General features: G+C 40.4%; 1 protein-coding gene across 6 annotated transcripts in view; it reads right to left on the bottom strand.

The window, feature by feature from the left end:
* The window catches only part of PLEKHA1 (pleckstrin homology domain containing A1), a 31,023-nt gene extending 13,127 nt beyond the window's left edge, over positions 1 to 17,896 (bottom strand). For 4 of the 6 annotated variants that reach the window (XM_079312269.1, XM_079312266.1, XM_079312267.1 and 1 more), the window contains exons 1-5: positions 17,534 to 17,818; positions 4,189 to 4,349; positions 2,754 to 2,810; positions 1,972 to 2,017; positions 484 to 581 (exon numbers count right to left, since the gene is read on the bottom strand). In XM_079312269.1, the coding sequence (XP_079168395.1) occupies positions 484 to 581; positions 1,972 to 2,017; positions 2,754 to 2,810; positions 4,189 to 4,329 (342 nt within the window). In that variant the 5' untranslated portion in view covers positions 4,330 to 4,349; positions 17,534 to 17,818. Of the gene's footprint in view, positions 1 to 483; positions 582 to 1,971; positions 2,018 to 2,753; positions 2,811 to 4,188; positions 4,350 to 17,533 lie in introns of all 6 variants that reach the window. The other 2 variants (XM_079312268.1, XM_079312265.1) reach the window with 1 other exon arrangement.
* Between the last annotated feature and the right edge of the window lie 808 nt (positions 17,897 to 18,704).

The raw sequence follows: 18,704 nt of genomic DNA, 5'->3' as shown, positions 1-18,704 counted from the left end.
TGTCATGAGATAACAACTTGTCCTGGTACAACCCAGAAAAGCAATTTAACATTTACCAGAAGAACCATAAATGTTTCTTTGCATGGACGTTACTCAAAATCAGAAGAGAACGTTTGGAGCTTGATCAATATTTTAGTGATAATTTAAGAAGTACCAACTTTTGACAGCAGGTAAAAAGCATGTGTATCTTTTCATTGCTTGCTAGTGTCTTCTGGATATTTCAAATTATATTAAGTATGCCCAGTTAATTTTAAATTATTAGAAAAAATCCTATGCTGTGATTTAAAAGTTAATCTTTTGTCCAATTTCCAAAAAGTAAGTTAAACTCAAATTTAGGGGAAGTTCTGTGCAGTTTCTCCAGGTACTGAAAAGTCAAGTCAAGACTTGTTTGTGGTGATAGAAACTGGAGGCAAAGGTTACATTTAAGCACCTTGAGACAGTCACCATTTGAAAGCACTGCTAAATATCAACTCAACCACTTACTGTGATTTTGGTAGCTTTGTTCAGAACATTTACCCATTCAACTAGGTCCTGCTGATCATTGGCTTGTAGAAAGTATTTTCTCATCCCTGCATTCATAACTGTTGAAAACCAGTATGAAAAGTTAACAACACTGAAATTTAAGAGCAAACTCAATAACATTAGGAAAAGATTTGATTTCAGATGAAGATTCCACTTGAAGTATTTAAGTGTTTTATTTTAGAAAGTAATCTTAAAACACACAAATCCACTTGATTGCTTTACTCAAAAAAAAAAAAAAGTAATTTAAACTCTCCACTTAAATGGCATCATACAAACTTTGAAAAATTATTTTTCTGACATAGAAATGAAGCCTTGAATTTTATCAAAATATTCTACAGTTCCATTTCCTCTTTCTCATTTTCCCAGGCGACAAGTACCTGGGGACTTCTACAATTTCTCCTTTTAATCCTCTGCCCAGACTTGGTTATCCCTTGTGACATTATGAACATGACTATGGTCACTGGTTTACTTTTTAATTTTTTCTTTAATTTCTGAAAAAATCAGTATTAATTAATAAGTACATGATGCACAGGACCAAACAACTTTAAGATAGCTACAACACAAATTTTATTTTACTTTAGTGACTTGGCAGAGAAACATATTTTAATGAGTTTATATCTCTACCTCACAACACCTGGCATCCTTTATCCAAAAAGGACAAACACATTTCAATGTGACAGCACAAAAATCACAGCTAATTCTATAAATAGTTTTTAGATGAACAGTGATTAAAACCATCTGAATATAAAGACAATAAATTTCTATTTTTCCTCTACAAAGTATGAAAAACTCTTTAATAAACTAGAGATATTTAAGCCAGCATTTTGGATCATTAAGGTGTTCTAGAGCTGGCCCACTGACAGGAGAAAGTGCTGAGGACAAAGCCCTCCACAGGTATGCAGAGGAATCTGTAGATGGCACTGAACTGACATCAGGTACTTGCCTAAAACCAGGAGGAGCTTTAGGATTATCTAAAGTTTCAATAAACTTTAAACAAATCTAAACCTAGAAGGCACCTCAAGAATTATTTTTTTTTTTTACTGTGCAGCAACAGAAGCTGAAATTTGACTTAAGAGCATTGGCTGACAGTATTTTTAGATCAATTAAATCTTTCATCAGAACAACAGATTTCAATAGTTAAATTTGTTGCCTGCCTAGCTGACAGGCAGGCCACATTTCTGAAAGCAACTCTCATTGCTTATTAATGCCTCAAAAATTTCAGACATCTGAAAAAACAGCTCTCACCTACTCCTCATTAAGCTGTAATATGAAAAAACACAAAAACATCTCATGAGGAAGCCAACATTTCCATCACACTACAGAAGAAAGTGAATACAAGCTATTTTTTAAACACTACCAGCTGTAGCTGGTACCAGAACTGCAGAAAATTATCTTTGTTCCAAATTTCTGAAGAAGGCACTTGATGCACACAGCACAGGCCAAACTTACCAAAACAGAACTCTGCCTTTGGCCTCAGCTTAGTTGCATCGCTAACCTAGAAGGGAAATTAAGATTATAAATGTCACAAAATAAATGTCAGATATCATAACTTTTATTGTTTTTCAAGTGGGTAAATTCAAACATTAGCAGCACAGCAAGGTGGTTAGGCACAATGATAAAGAGAACTAAAAAGAAACAAAAATGAAAGACAAACAAGGAAGTGGGAGGATGCAGTATTGACAACAAAAAAATGCAAAGGAAGAATGAGAAATGAGCAGAAAGACAAGAAAAGGTGAAGCATTTTTCTCTATTTGTTTGTTAATGCAGTATCTGCTACAAATTTCACCACAGAAACTTTCTTAGTTCACAGTTCCCCTTCAGACATATTCAGAACTAACTGTATTCACAGTGTAAAGAACTGAATATTTTTTAGAAATTTTTCTGTCTTGTCTACTAAAAGTCATCATTACTTGCAAAGTATCACACCCAAAGATATCTTCCCCTTCATAAATGGCCTATCTTTTCTCCAAGACTAATGGGAATTCAAATACTCATAAAGAGGTGAAATGTCAATTTTATGAGCACAAAGAGCTGCTGTTTGAAATCACAAAAAAAAAAAAAACAACATAGACAACCCAGTAATTAATCTGTTCTTATTTTCTCCTGAACCTATTGAAGTGTTTTAACACTTCTCTAATTCAGGAGTATTACAGAAGCAAAAGGAGTAAGTGGCATTTAAATTTGTCTGAAGTTGAGAATTTAATGAGTATCTCACATATTAATTATCTTACCTTTGAAATATAGGTAAGTTTAATGACTCCAACAGGTGGAGATCCAGAGGGAAGATTCTGAAACAAATCACATGTTTCACTTAGTAACTAGTTTATTCTCATGCTACAGTCAGTGTTTATGCATGAAAAGCAAGTAATTCCACAAACAAAAAAGAAAATCCTAGGTATTTTTATAGACAATGCACAATGTATGTTAGAAACAGGATCTAAACTACTTGTTTATTATACACACATCTGCTGACTAAAAACAGAAAGACTGCAAGAAACAATACAAACAGTAATTGTTTCAGAGGTTTATGTATTTTACTAGAGGAAAAAGGATTCTTGTGGGTCTGCATCCAGGAAATCCGGAAAGAATACTTTTTCCTTAACAGATGTTGGAGTCTCATGTACTTTGACCAGGGCAGGCAGAAGGGACAAGAAGTGACATTCATCTATTATGTCAGATACTTCAAAGGCCATCTCACATATTTTCCAATCACTTCAGGGATTTAGAAAGGCCTTCACATAGTTATAAAAATTCTGCAGTTCTTCAAAATTACAGTAGTGGAAAAAAATCAAGAAGTTTCAATTTTTTCTGTTGCAAGAAACCCTTTCATTTACACACGTGAAATAAAAGGCCTAACCTAGGCCTGGGTGTGCACTGCAAATATCATTAAGTCTTAAAACTCCTGAGGAGCTGCAATTTCTACAGCACTCCACGATTTTGTCCACATGCCCTGAGTTGCTTCTTTTCACCCAGTGAAATCAAATGTTTTAAGTCTCTGTTATTTGCAGAAATTCTTTTTCTCCTCACTGAGATCTGCTAAATGCTTCAGTCACAAGTCACATCCATTGAGCTGCACTTCATTTACATTTCGTTTTTGCTGGTTCCTTTGAACAGCAGACTCATGCTTTTTAACTCTGCTGCTCCTGGCAGAAGGGTTCATGGATATTCTTCTGGCAGGCAGCTGTCAGCTGACCTGGATCCTATGCTCTCACTGTCTGTGCCCAAACCATGAACAATCATCTGTTCTTCCCTCTGCTAGAAAACACAGCAGTGCAGGTACATTGGAAAAGCAGCTTTTATCCAAAGGCTGCTCCCCATCACAATGGATCCAAGCTGTCCTCACTGATACACCATCCATGCAGGACTGCAATTGCAGCTTTCATTAAAAATTGCTTTTCAATGACTGATTCATTGAGGGAAAGGAATATAAAATGGAAGGAAAACCACGCACTGCCACATAAGATTAAAGGAGAATTAAACACTGGGGTGTGTGATTTGGCTCATCGAGTTATATCAAACTAATTTACGATTATTTCACTGACATCAATTATTTTTTTTCCCCAAGCTTCCCGATCCATGATACAGAACCCCATTTTTCCTTAGCAAATTCATTAGAAAACCCCAAAATTGAGACAAAGCAGGCAACTCCTGCCTGGAGCAGCTCACCTGTGGGTTATCCATGTACCACACCAGGCTGTCCTCCCGTGTGTCCAGGATGAAGTAGCGCCGCAGGAATTTCCCACTATTCTCATTTTCCTCAATGTCTAGGAAACCACAGATGCGATTCTGGCGATCCACATAAGGCATTTCTGACCCTGGACATCACACTGCACAGCAAGGAGCACAGGAGGTAAGCAAAGTTCCTTGTTGCTAATTTTAAGACTGCTCTGTGCCTACCCATGACATTTTGAGCAGTTTCAACCAGTAGCTTAAAGAAGTTTCTACGGAAGGGTAAGTGAAGCGTAGCTGCTCCCCACACCACCAGCACTGAATTTTCAGACAGCCCTTTCACACTTCTTTGAAACTTGTATTTAGATTTAATAGCCAAAGTGCAAAGTTACAAGTGGTAAGCAGCAGATGAGCATCAAGATTACCTTTTACAAGATGACTGCAAAATAAAGGTTCTTCTCAACATGCATAAAATTGAAGCAGTGGTGGGGTTACACTTCCTCCTCTGACACTGCCTCTCGTGGCCAAGAAATAATCTTTGTCAGGAGCTCAACTGCCCAACACAACTTTTCATATCTTGCTTGGGCAAATGCAATAAAAAAGCTTTTAGAAACATTGTTCACATTTCTCTTCTCTCCTACAAAAAGCACTTTATGTGTCTAAGAAGGCATATTTTCATTCTTACACATTGAATAGGAAAATGAAGCTGTATGTGCACCAGCAGAGAGATGTGAACACCCTCTGTTCATGGCACTGAGGTCTGAGTGTGCCAGGCTTTTATTCTGGCTTTTGTTCTGGGGTGTTTTCTGGCTTTTAGTTTGTTTTGCTTCAAAACATTTAATTAAAAGCTGCTTTGTGCCCACCTATTACCATTTTACCATTCACCTTTTATGCATCTGCCTTTTGCATCACGGGTTTTGCTTCCTTTTATTTTATGGGACAGTCATTTTACTTTTTAGACCAAAGATAAATTTGCATACTCAACTAAAAATAATAAAAATCAGGTTGATACCAATCTTTCCCAGGGCAGGAAAGAAATGATTCAGTCGTCACATTTTGTTACAAAATTCAGAAATAGTACAGATCCAAAAATACTAACATAAGACATAGAAGGTTGAAGCACTTCACATTTTTCATAATTTTCCAACTTCTCCAGCTCTAATTGTGTAATAATATGGAAGTTTCATTTCAGGATTTCTTTAAATTCTTTAATGCTTTTTTAAGGTTACTTGATTTAAATACAATGAGACAGACACCTGATAATTATTTGTAGTTAGCTACTGATACACCACACTAAAACATGAGACAGTTTTTCAAGTGTTGTTTTGGGGACAGAACCAGTGTTTATTTTAGGGACTCAGATATTCACATTTTTGGGGAGGGGATCAATATACACACATGTAAATGTATAATTGTATTTTCAGCTGTCATTTTATATGACTAATTAGAGCACAAGAAAATTTTTGACTCAATCACTTTGAGAAACAGTTTTGAAAAAGTCTACCACCAGCAACAATGGTTTAAATATGCAAAGGTTTATACTTCAAAAAAATAAGAAAATTCACTAAGGTAATCTAAATTTTCTTTGTGTGTTCCTCACAATTTAAATATCACAGATCTAAGTCAAGTTCTGTAACCAAGTTACAGTTATAAGGACCACAAAAATAAACACTTGAGCTCTCAGGACAAGATAATTATTTTAACAAACATTCATCAGTAATTCAATTGAGGCTCTTGGGATCACTTCATGCTGAAGCAACATCTCTATAAACAACACATCTGAGGGCAAGCTCAAGGGTAGCTGTTCTCTAAATTACAGCTCAAATCTGGCAAAACTTGGCATCACACCTTGTTTGCATTTAAATGAATATAAAAATTCTCATTTATCAATACTGCACTAATTTGTGCCAGGTGGTCCCTCAATAAAATCATCCAGCATTTCCAGGACACCCTCTAGGCTTCGTATCAACAATTTAAGAAGCCCAGAAAAGCCCTGTGCCTAAAAAAAAAAAAGCAAATATTGGTGGCTGGTTTCCTGTCTGAGCAGACTTCAAGCTGTGTTCTTTGCAGATGTGAAGAAAATGAAACAAGGAAAACTTGTTTTTGAAACAAGATACAGATTGATTAAGAATCCTTGAATAAAACCAACTGAATTTTCAAAGCACTCTCCTCCTATAAGAGAATCTATGTTTCAGAAAACCTTTCAAGGAAAATGAAAGGAGGATGCTCATAATGCTCCATTATGAACATACAATTAGCTAAAGCTGAACTACTCCAATACTTGAAATTTTTTTCTAGGGCAAAAGACAAAACTCAGAAGCTTTTTCTTATTTGTCAGTAAACCAATTCTCACAGAAGAAACAAAATCAACTCAAATCTAAACGAATAAAGATTTTCTATTTCAAAGTACTACTAGCTCATTTCTAGACTACAAAATTATACTATTGGATATATCTGTGCTCTAATGAAAATACAACAAACTAACACTAATGTAAAAATGTAAATTGTATAATTGCAGTTTCCTTCAAGTTAGTTTAAAATTCCTCATGGGATTACAGACTGATAAGTCTACCAAACTGATGTTCTTAAAGAATAAGAGACAAAAAAATCCCCTCTGTAATAAATTGAAATCTATATCACACAACTGTTTTCCATTTTTAAAAGCCTACTTCCACACATTACACCTTGGCAAGATTCCCCTGTAAATGAATAGCAATTCTATTCAACCTTCATTAAGGAGCCACAATTTGCAATAAGCATTAAAAAAAAAAAAAATCGATTTGTGCCTTTCTTCCAGTTACTAAAGGAACTGAACACATGACAAAGCCACCACCATGATCCCCTTCCTGACAACTCTAGACAGACCCAAAAAGCACTGATGGAATTGCCATGATTCATACAAGGAATTGCAGAACTCTAATTCCTCCCAGTAGGGAATCTGGCTGGAAGATCACCAGCCAGAATTCATCAGAACTTCAACTTCAAAATGTCTTCAGAATATAGATCATGTCTTAAATAGATGAGATTTTTCATTAAATTATTTGAAGCCATTATGAAACAAAAATCTCCAAGTCTGTACATTTTACAGCATTATTACAGGCACCCTTAGTTACTTCCTGCAGCAGAACCTGCAGCACAGAACAGTGTATTAACTATTCTAGAATCAAGCATTATAAAAAGATTATGAGCTCTCAGGAAGGCTGAAGGCATCAAACCTGTTACAGATCAAATACAATTTCATTTTATTTTGCCTTCCCTCCCTGCACTGGAGATGTGGGTCAATGCCATAGTGCTCATTCAGGAAAAACATCCCCGTGGCCCATTTCCTCCTGCTTCTTGCCACCATCCTCCAGAAACAAAGATGTTCTTGAAAACCCATTTTGTGGTGCATAGTAACACTCTGTAAAAACTCCCAGCTCCTTAAAATTCTTTCCTGGAGGGCTGTGCTATAACCCAAACAGGAGGTGTCACTTATTTTTGAAGCCTTACATCCCTATTCCAGCAGCAGGGTGCTAATTTAGGAGGTTCCATACCTCACCAGCCCAGCTTCTCTCAGATTTCCCTGCTCTTTTCCTCTGAGGTACAACACACATTCCCCAACATTTGTATCCCACACTGAGGGCTGCCTGGGCACCACTATAAATAAAAATCCCAGATCACCTTCCCCAGTCTCACTGTAAATGCATGACTGCACAAGTAGGACCTGCAGAGGCACATGAGCATCTCCTTTTCACCATTTATAACACATGGCTTAAACTCTCCCACATTAATTCCTATTTTTAGTTTCCCACCAGCACCTGTTCTTGAGTTCACCTCCATTACAGACTGGTTGCAGCCTTTGTATCTTCAAGTACAAAGTCTAGACAAGACTGAAGTGAGGTGCCAGATAACATTTATATGGCCTAATCTCTCCTTTGACTTGATTTCCACAGGTAAGTGCAAACCACGGGCAACTGGCTGACTAAAGCAAGTGGAATTTTGTCTTCATAAAAAGACCATGAAATAGGCTTTGCACAATGACAGAAGAGCTTGATTAAGAAATACAAGAAGGCCACTTAATATCTCTTGATTTTACATCTATTTTCCCCAAGCTTCAGATATATTTTATTACTTTGATTTTTTTAATTTAGAAGAACAGTTCTACTTCCTGCTCTTTAACATTTGGAACTTTGGGTTTAACTCACCCCAGGAGATGACTTTGGGGTTCTTTTTCTATCAGCTAGGAAGATTAAGAAACATCCTTTACCTACTTACTCATCCCTCTGAAATGAAGAACAACATTCATACACCTCCACTTGATAAATATAAAATGATGCCATGACTCATGCCCAGCCCTCCTCCCCACCTCCCTTTTTAAGCTCTGCTGTTTACAGCAGCTCCAGCACCACAAAGGGAAGGTAAAGCAGCATCCCCAGCGATCTCCAGTCTTTCCTGCACTTCCAGGGACAGCTTAATTAGTGAGGGCTCCTGGCTTTTGCCTAGGCAATTACTCTCAGCTTCCTGCTGTAAATCAGCTGCTCCCCAGCTGGTCACCTCCTTTAGTGACCACTTAGTGCCTCCCGAGGGAAGGGATGAGTTCAGACTGTCCTGCTTATCCCCTGAAGAACACAGCAATGAAAGCTTTCCTTCTTGGGTACATCCAGGACAAGGAAAGGGAACAGGGAGGGGGAAATTCCAACCCTAAGACAAGCAGCCCAGAGCAGCCTCTGAAAACAAGTCACATAAATCTTCCAGAGACAGTTCAAACCTCTCTTTATTTCCTTGAAAACCTTCCAGCACAAGCTTACGCTTACACCAAAAACATAACCAAAAAACCCCCCCATAAACAGCCAATCCAAGAGCTGGAGAGGTGACTTAGCTGCAGTTCTTTTGACAACAAAAGATAATTCAGAGTTGATGGATTTAAAATACAAGCCCAGCAGCCCAGCTTTTCAATTTCTCAAAAATCCTCCACGGCCTTATTTTTGTTCTGGAGGGCACAGCAGATACTTCTGTTAACAGGGAAGATGTGACTTTGATTTGGCAGCAGCCTATAATCAACTTTTTAACTACATCTAAAAATGAGAACTGGAAGTCTCTAGGATACACTGCCCCTTAAATTCAGATTCCTTTTCTAAAGTAGTCAAAAAGAAAGAAAAACCAGATGCAAAAGGCCAGTATTCACCTTGAAAATAATTCTTAAGCAGAAATCAATTTTCCAAATTAAAAAACCTTTAGTGCAAGTGGCATTGACCTCTCCTATCCCTGACCAAACCATACACCCCTCCCCCAGTAGCTAATCCAACTTTCAAGCAGACCACAGTATAGAAAAATCATTGTTGCAGTGATGAATCATCTAACAAAACCAGCAGCCTTATCTTGAACTTCAGTCTTATCCAGTGGTGATTCTGTTCAAAATGCTGATCTGCTGTTTTCCAGGGACACTTGTTAAATCAGGGCAAGCCAACCACTCCCACCTTTTCCAGAGTACCTCAGCAAGTCAAATGATTGAATTTTATTCAATGCTATTGTGTAATGTCACTTTTAGCTCAAAAAAATAAATCAATGTGCTGTAAGGAAAATCTGGAGTTCTATGGAAAATGTTCTGAAAGTTATCTGAATCCATCACCCCCAACCTATTTCAAATACTGATCTACAAGTTCCATGACAGAACAGACTGGTACTTCCTCACAAACTTCTGCAGAAATTTCTCTAAGTGATGTTTCCTGTTCTCAACTGAACTATTTTCCTCCATTTTAAGGTATTTGCAATAGCAGCCAAAGGCTTTGGGATATGATGGAATGAGGAAATGCACTGCACAGGATGCAGAACTCCTCTCTACCACTGAACTTTTAAGTCAAAACAAAACAAAACAAAAAAAAAACAACCCCTCACCTTAATGGTTTTTGCCCAGCTAAAACAATTATTTTAATTGTCCCTCAATGCATGGAGCTAACACAAATAAAAGGAAACATCCTGTGCAACAAGGCCATTATAAAAAAAACACTCTTGAAATAAATCCATTAATAACTTAGGAGTGATGACCAGCTTACAAGGCAATGAAGTAAAATAACAAAGCTAAGAGACAGTGATAGAACATGTTCAATAACACCAAGTCTCTACAACAGTCAGATGTAATGTTCATCACTTTATATTAAGCCTCTAGATAGCATAATTACTCAAAATGAGATATAACCAGAGATAAATACAATAAAACAAAATGTAGTTAGTCTAATTCACTTTGACAAGCCTTAAAACAAGATCTTAAATGCTTCTTAATTTCAGTTACATAATAATTAAAAATGCAAGTTCAGAGTTGATTTGTATTTACAATTACTCTAATTATTGGCTTTTTCAAAATTTTAAATACAAAACTCCAAATAAGACAAATTAGGTCCTTGTTCTTGAAGATGCTTACATGCTTAGTCTATAGAAAGTGTCCATTCATGACAACCAAAACAAATTAAAAATTAAGCAGGAAATAACCACATTGCTTATTAGGATTACTCATTATTACTAGTCAGTCATCAGGAAAAAAAAAACCAAAAAACATGTTTAATTTCAATAATAAACTAATAACTGTTTCATCTAAGCCAACCACTCCAAGCACTTGAATTCCACACACTCCCAGCTATTTCAAATTCTGAATCAAAACAAATCCTGGTGAAGCTTATTTGGCTTTAGGAAGTCCAATACAAAAAGGTGAGGCTGGTTGAATAATGAAATTTGCCATTTTTGAGCTAGTCTTGCTGATTTTTACTCTGAATCCTGGGTATAAACTCAGCAGTACAAATAAACACAGACCTTCCTGGGAAGTACGTAAGAAATGGAAAGGCCAGCTGCTTAGGAAATTAGCAATATCTTCAGTTTCCAGAGGATACTCTTATGTTGCTAAAGAAAGGGCTGTAAATAACTGATGTTTTAGTTCATTTCAATATCATATAATGAAAAGAACATTATCAGGCAAATATTTGGTTTGACCCCTTTTACAGATAGAAAAGGATTTAATGAAATCAAAGTACACAAAGCAAGTAACTGATTATTAATTTTGATTTTGTAGATCTAATTTAGCAAATTCAATGCAGAATAAAGAAAAATGCAATGGTTCACCTATATAAAAACTTTGGAAAGGAAAAAATCATTGCTGTTCAATTTCCACCTCATTTATTTTAATATTTACACTACAGACTATGATCATTTTGTTGTATAATCCACTATGTAGGCCAAAATTCCCTCCACTGCAAAGATTTGATATTTTCCCCAAAACTCAGCTCACTTTTCAGTTATATCAGTAGTACACAAGGATTCCCAGAGATTAGGATTAATCTCAGAGCTCTTCAGTCAGTGCAAGTGTAGTGAAAGCTCTTTAGGAAGAACAGGGCTTTGTCTCATGTAAGAGAACCAATGTGCATTTACAGAACACACCAGCTGCTGTTTACCAAGCTGGGTGGGAAAATTAAGCTCCCATCAAATGGCAAAAATTTTTGGGACATGACCTCCCCCTCCCCTTTTTTAAATACACCTTGAATTAAGAAAATCAAACCCCACTGTGGCATATTTAACAGAATTCTCACCCAACACACAGCTAAAGCCCACAAAGTGAAAGCTGCTCTGCAGTGCCAGCACACCAACACTTCACTCCAAGCACATCACTCAGTGTCACTTCTCACAGGGTTCATTCCCAGCAGCATTCCCCCTTGGAATCAAGCCATGAGCACAGGGAATTGTCCTCATGGCAGGTACAGCCCATGCCTGCTTGTGGCCTTCTGCCTCACCCTCCTCATTTGTGGGATGACACAAACACCAGTTACTGCCAGCTTTACTTTGCAATGACAAAGGTTTTTCTCACAACCTCACTTATGGTGTGCAGGGCAGGTAACAGCCCTCCACCCACAAAAAAATTCCCAAAGTACCAGGCAGGCTCCTGGCATTTTGTGGGATTGCTGTCTGACCTACACACAGAAAAATTCCAAATCCTGTGTACATCCAGCAAGCCTGAAAATCCTGGATGTACCATGAGCAGGCAACAGGCTGGTTTTCAACACTGTACTGCTGCCTCCCACAAAAAGGCAGCAAATGGACCTCCTGAAGGAATCATGTTCCTCCACCTAAAAATCAGGGCACCAGCACAAATTAGGAAGACAGCACAGATAAATTACAGCATCTACAGCGAACTTGATTTAAGGAAGAAACAAAAGAAAAAGGTTAATGATAAAAAAATCAAGATAACCAAACCCTGAAGTCCTGCATCAGCAGAGACACTTTTAACATCCTTTAAGTTACCCAACCTTCCAGCACTGCTGCACACACAGGGACAGTCTACCAGACATAGGAATAACTTGCCAGCTGAATTATCAGCCCAGCCTAAGGTCCCACTTGCCATTCTCAACCTCTCTAAAGAGTTAACCAACAACATCTTTTGAAGTGCAGTTTTAAGAGGACTGCTCACTCTTACAACAAGCCTGGCATGTAACTGTTTTAGTGCTTAACAGAAGAACACTTAATTAAGTCACTAGTCTGAACAAGTTCCAACACATTTTCTTGGACATGGGATGTAAATGTGGTGGGTACCAAAGCACCCAGGGAGAGCATACACATGAAAACAATTACATATTAAATGAATTAATTTATCACCTATCTGTCAGTATACAGAGACTGTTCCTGGGAGTGTTGACTCTCAACAACAAAAACATGTTTGCAAAGCTTGGTAATTGCTGTCTAGTCTACATTTTGAATATATAGCAATGACAGTGCCCTATTTTTCACCAGAAATATTTAAAATCCAAAATACTTTTAAGTCTATAACATTGCTAAAGACACTGCTTATTAGAGGTGGCTGCAAATTTTTTCCCTTTGGGAGAGTGGACAGGTAGAAAAGCTCAGCCTCTTTCACATGAAAAGTCAGTAAACCAGGCCCAATTTAAGATTCTGCTTACCATGCCAGCAGAACAAATGAGCTAAATTGATATCCAAAACATCTGGATGCAATGTTTAGCTAGAATTAAAAGCATCTTCCAAAGAAGAGAACAGCCAACAAAGGAACAGAGAGAGCTTTGCTACTGTCTCCTATGTGGCAGAACCATAACATAAAAGATTTACATGTTTGTGTGGGTATTTTAAGCATTGTTTTAAAACTCTGTTAAACAAACAAGGCCATGCAGGGCTCCTAAAAGTTTTAAGGACTTGCTTTCTCTAAGTGACACCAGAGATTTCCAGTCAAAACCTTTTTTCCACTGTATTTTCCTGGTTTTTCTCCTCCTGCCTGGAGCTTACCCCAATTTTCTCACTTGGGCAGTGTCTGCAGCCTCTCCCTGCCAGCACTAGGGAGCTCTGTGCCCCACATCAGCACCTCCCTGGTGACATCCAGCCTGACACCCTGAACAGCCCCGTGATGCAGAGCTGCTGCTCAGCACTCTCAGTATGAGAATGGAGGGACACAAACAGCTTGTCCCAGGCCACACAGGAAGATTTTTGGCAACACAGTGAGCTGAACCTGTTTCCCAAGTCCCAGAGCAGCAACCTCACTATTGAACCACCTTTCTTCTACATAAAATACCTGAAACTATTCAGATTTTAAGGCAAAGGCATATGTTCAAACCTGAAAACTGTTTAAACTGTTGAATGCCACAAATGTCTACCAGACCTGCAACTCCCTACTTGTGCAGATAACATCTGCTAAGAATAAGTGGCTCATACAGTTCTGCACCAGAAAGCTTAATAAGTTCCTTCTCCAAGATTAAAGAAACACCTACACATTCTAGATGCTTCTGCAAGTCCCTGGAGGGAGAAAATGCTGCTTAGTGCTGAGACAATGAACCAGCTTCCTTCCTCAACAGCAACAAAACCCTGCTGCTTTACCTAGCACTGAGAGGAAAGTGTTATTTATAGAATTGAGCCCTATACCAACACGTACCTAGCTATTTCTCACAGTTAGGGTACAGCATGTATCAAGATGACCTTACACCTATATATTTTCAAAGTCTTAATTTGAAAGATCAGTGTAAGAGCAGAAAAAAATTGGAAGCAGCTCAGCCATCTCCCCCATTCCAATTCACATCAGTGATTCTCTTCCCTGAAGTAGAACTTCAAAACCTGAACCATTCTCATCACTCAGACCTCTGCAGCAGGTGACTTTTTCAAAGCAGTTACATTATTTTCATGTGTCTAAGTTCACTAGGATTATGATATTTAGGTTTCTTATATACTTTTATAAATCATTGACAGCAATGCTTCTAGTCATGTCCCATTGTATTTAGCTTCAAAACCAAAAGAATACATGTACTGACTGTTGTGTTTCTTTATATAATTTCCTGGTGACTTCTTAAGCACTTGTTCCACACTGCAAAAATGTTTTATGCTAAAGCCAGTAACCTAAATACCCATTTTGGAACTGAAATAACCTACTATCCTGTATTTTTATAAAATTATACAACTGCACAAAGGTTCACTTGGCTCTAAACTCCAGTAAATATTTTCTAAAAGTGTTCCTCTTGTTCATAACTATCAGTGAAAAAAAAAAACCCAACCCTGACAAAACCCACCTTACAAGACATGCACTCGTATCACAAGCTCTTGTTTGTCTAAACACCATGTAGAGCTGGATACATCCAAGAGCAAAGCAGAGCATGCAAGGAAAATTCTCATTAGAACATGTACTCACTCCCCAACACTGCTGGTTTGCTGCACTTTGGAGGAACTGCATTTACTATGATAACTGTCAGCTTAAATCACCAGGAACAGTCAGTAATAAAGACATCGATGGAATTCTAAATCTACTAAAATAGATTAAGAATTTTGCAGGCCTGGCAGTTTGGGCTACATCCAACAGTGCACTGGAGACTGTGTTACAAGCAGAGATCTGTTCTCATTTCAGTAATGTCCTCAAGTTCTTTCTAATCTGTTACAGTCAATAAAAACTGACTTCTGCACTTCCTCTCTTCTACACCAACTCTCTGACATGCAGTCAGCCTTTATTTGAGCTGAGATAGCTCTGCTGCCTTCTGGAACAAGCCCCAGCCACCTGGAAAAAACAAGGCCTTTTTCCTGCATTCAGGTCTCTTCCTCATGCACATGCCTTCTGTATTCCTCATGTGTGTCTGTCTTCTGTCACTCAGCTACTACTCCTGAGGAAAAATAAATATGGGAGGAGAGAAAGAGGAAAAGGATGAAGATGCTGCCTATTTTCTTTATACAATGATTCTTTTTTGCCTATTCTCCAATCTGTATGAAAGCATCTGCTCCTCTGAAACATCTCAGCACTGCACTACACCTGCCAGTGGCCCACTGTGCATCTTTTGCTTTTATTTCACCCTTAAAATCCAGAGCTATGCAATGGAACATGGGTCCAAATGTAGATTTAAAGCACAGAAATAGCTCAAGAAAATAGATGTCTTTAGAACTTATGAATTTGGAATTAAATCTTCTACACTTGCAAAATCAAATCACAAGGTTTGATAACTGCAAATAGAACTCAGTGAGTCACACAAAGGTTTATATTTTATGCAAAGCTGACTCCAGCACTCAGTGATATCCAGGACACATAAAACCCCCATGTATTATTTCTTGAATTATCACTTTCTGCATCAGTGCTTATCTATCCCTGAATTCAAACACTCTCCTGCAAACATCAGCCAGACCCAGCATCTCTCCCTACCACAAAGAGATTTCAGCCCACTTCTAACACTTCCTCATGTGACAAATGGGAAAACTGCACTTGTACACTTCTGTGCTTCACAAACCTGACAGTTTCATGTATTGTTACTGCTGTGACTCTCTCAACTAAAAATAACAAGTAGGAGGAAACAAGAGTGAATGGACATAAAACGCAAGTTCACAGTTCTGTAAGACACAGTAACTCATGAGAGAGCAACCAAAGTTATCACACACACTTCCAGCACGGTTAGGATCCTGTTTGTGCTGCACCAAAATGAATGCAGCCCAAATCCATAGCAAAAAACAACCACCAAAACACAAAACCCAACAAATCCTGTTGATTTGGTTCCAAAAGTGAGAAGCAGCTCCTCACACATCATAGGCCCCAAAACCGAACGAGTAAATCTGGCTCTGTCCTGCAGGGTCGTGGATGGATTAGGTAAGGAGAAAAGAAAATTTATCTTTATAGACATTACAGCCTCTGTCAAGAAAGCAAGGAATTTGTCAGAGGCATCAAAGAAGTTGATGCTGTTTAGTTTGCTCTAGGTCTAGTCTCTTTAACAGACTCTGCTTTGAGGAGGTGAAGTGTGGAGAGATGTAGCTCTTAAGAATCTTTAAAAAAAAGATTCTATCTCTGTGCTGATGCCTAACTCAGATGCTCAGTGTAATAAAATAACTGTTTCCCCACCTGAAGACTGCTCATTCTACTTGATTATAAACACAACACACTACTTAATGAAAATTAGATATTTTTCTTACAGAAGGCCTCAAAGCAGCAGTCTGCCAAAGAGAAAATTGCCATCCTCTTGATGTTACTCTGCAAACATTTGATGCAACAACATAATGCCTTTTATGAAGGTCATGCATTAGTTCCTCCCAAGGGAGCTGCACAACACATACAGAATTTAAGTCTGTGCTCAGTTTAGCAGCATGTCAAATGCCTATCTGGAATTTAACAGGTGATAAAAACTGCACCTATAACAACAGTGGTTACAGTTTAACATTCATTTATAGCCAAGTTATCCATTTAAAGACACTTGGGCTCAGTAAATATCCAGCCCCGCTTGCAGCTAAGGCAGAACACGGCTCAGCAGCCTCCCCACACATCCCTGTGCAAAACCTGCGCCTTCCAAGGGCAGAAACAAACTCAGTGGTACACGCGGGCTGTTCTAGCGGGAGATCCCAAAGCCGAGATGAGCCCGCACCCTCACGGCACCATGCCCGCACTATCCCCGCACCCTCACGGCACCATGCCCGCACTATCCCCGCACCCTCACGGCCCCGTGCCCGCACTATCCCCGCACCCTCACGGCCCCATGCCCGCACTATCCCCGCACCCTCACGGCCCCGTGCCCGCACTATCCCCGCACCCTCACGGCACCATGCCCGCACTATCCCCGCACCCTCACGGCCCCATGCCCGCACTATCCCCGCACCCTCACGGCACCATGCCCGCACTATCCCCGCACCCTCACGGCCCCGTGCCCGCACTATCCCCGCACCCTCACGGCCCCGTGCCCGCACTATCCCCGCACCCTCACGGCCCCGTGCCCGCACTATCCCCGCACCCTCACGGCCCCGTGCCCGCACTATCCCCGCACCCTCACGGCCCCGTCCCCGCGGGTTCTGCCCAGATAACATCGCTCCCTCCCGGCCGAGCAGCGCGGGGAGCGCGGAGCGTGACGAGCAATGAGATCACCTCAGCTCTTACCTCCGGGGCTGTGACAGCGCCCTGCCCGCGCCACCGGGGCTCCCCGCGCCGCAGAGCCCCCGCGCCGCCGAGCGCCTTCCAGGGAAAACGGAAAGGAAAAAAAGGAGGGACGGGGAGCAGGACGGTGCCCTGCGCGGTCACACACCGGGCAAGCGCGGAAGGAAGGGCATCACCCAGGGCGGGCCGAGCCCCGCCCCGCGCCGAGACACTTACTGGAGTGGTGGCAGTGCGGGAGTCCCGTGAGGAGAGCCGGGCGCTGCCCGGGCCCGCTCCCGGCCCCGCTCCCGAGCCCCGCACCGGGAACGGGTTGATCCCGCCGCCGCCTCTGTCCGCACCACCGGCACCTGCACTACGCAGGCGCCACCCCCCCACGGCCTGACGGGACATGTAGTGCGGCGCGGAAGGCAGGGGTGCGGCGCGGAAGGCAGGGGTGCGGCGCGGGGCACGATGGGAGTTGTAGTCCGATTGCTGGGGGTTTAATCTCGTGTTTAATGGGGAGGCCGCAGCAGGGAAGGAAATGTTGCATCTTGTGAATAAATTCTTCCCTGTCAGAGTATGGAGGCCTTGGCCCAGAGAAGCTGTGTCTGCCCCATCCCTGGAAGTGCCCAAGGCCAGGTTGAACAGGGTTTGGAGCAAGCTGGGACAGCGGAAGGTGTCCCTGCCCATGGCAGGAGTGGCACTGGATGAGCTTTGAGTCCCTTCCAACCCAAAGTCTTTTGTCATTTTTGATTCTATGAACTGGCATTCACTAGCCAAGTGATGTTTAACAGGCCAAGTGCCAGATTCTGCACCTGGGATGGATCAGCCTTGGTTGTATGGGCAGATTCTGGACTGACACTGGAGAGCAATGCCCTGCACAGGGGCTGGGGGTCCTGGCTGATGGCAAATTGATTAAAATATGAGTCAGCAGCGCCCTTAAAACAGCACAGTTGGCTTCCCTTTCTCAAGGACATCCTGGAGCTAACAACCTTTAAGGATGTAGTAAATCACAATGTTGATATATGTCTGTGTATACTTTGCTAATGTGGCAAAAATCCAAAGTCTGTGTATCCCACAGCTGGACTGGGATACCTGAGCCTCCTTCACCTGGAGACTCAGGTGCTGCCTCACAGCCTTTGCCATCGGTCCTGGCAGCAAAGGACAATTTCCCTAAATGACGTTTAACCAGTTT

The sequence above is a fragment of the Erithacus rubecula genome (genome assembly GCF_903797595.1).
Source record: "Erithacus rubecula genome assembly, chromosome: 9".
Taxonomy (NCBI): domain Eukaryota; kingdom Metazoa; phylum Chordata; class Aves; order Passeriformes; family Muscicapidae; genus Erithacus; species Erithacus rubecula.
Note: the sequence above shows the minus strand (reverse complement) of the source record. Positions and strands in the feature narration are given on the sequence as shown.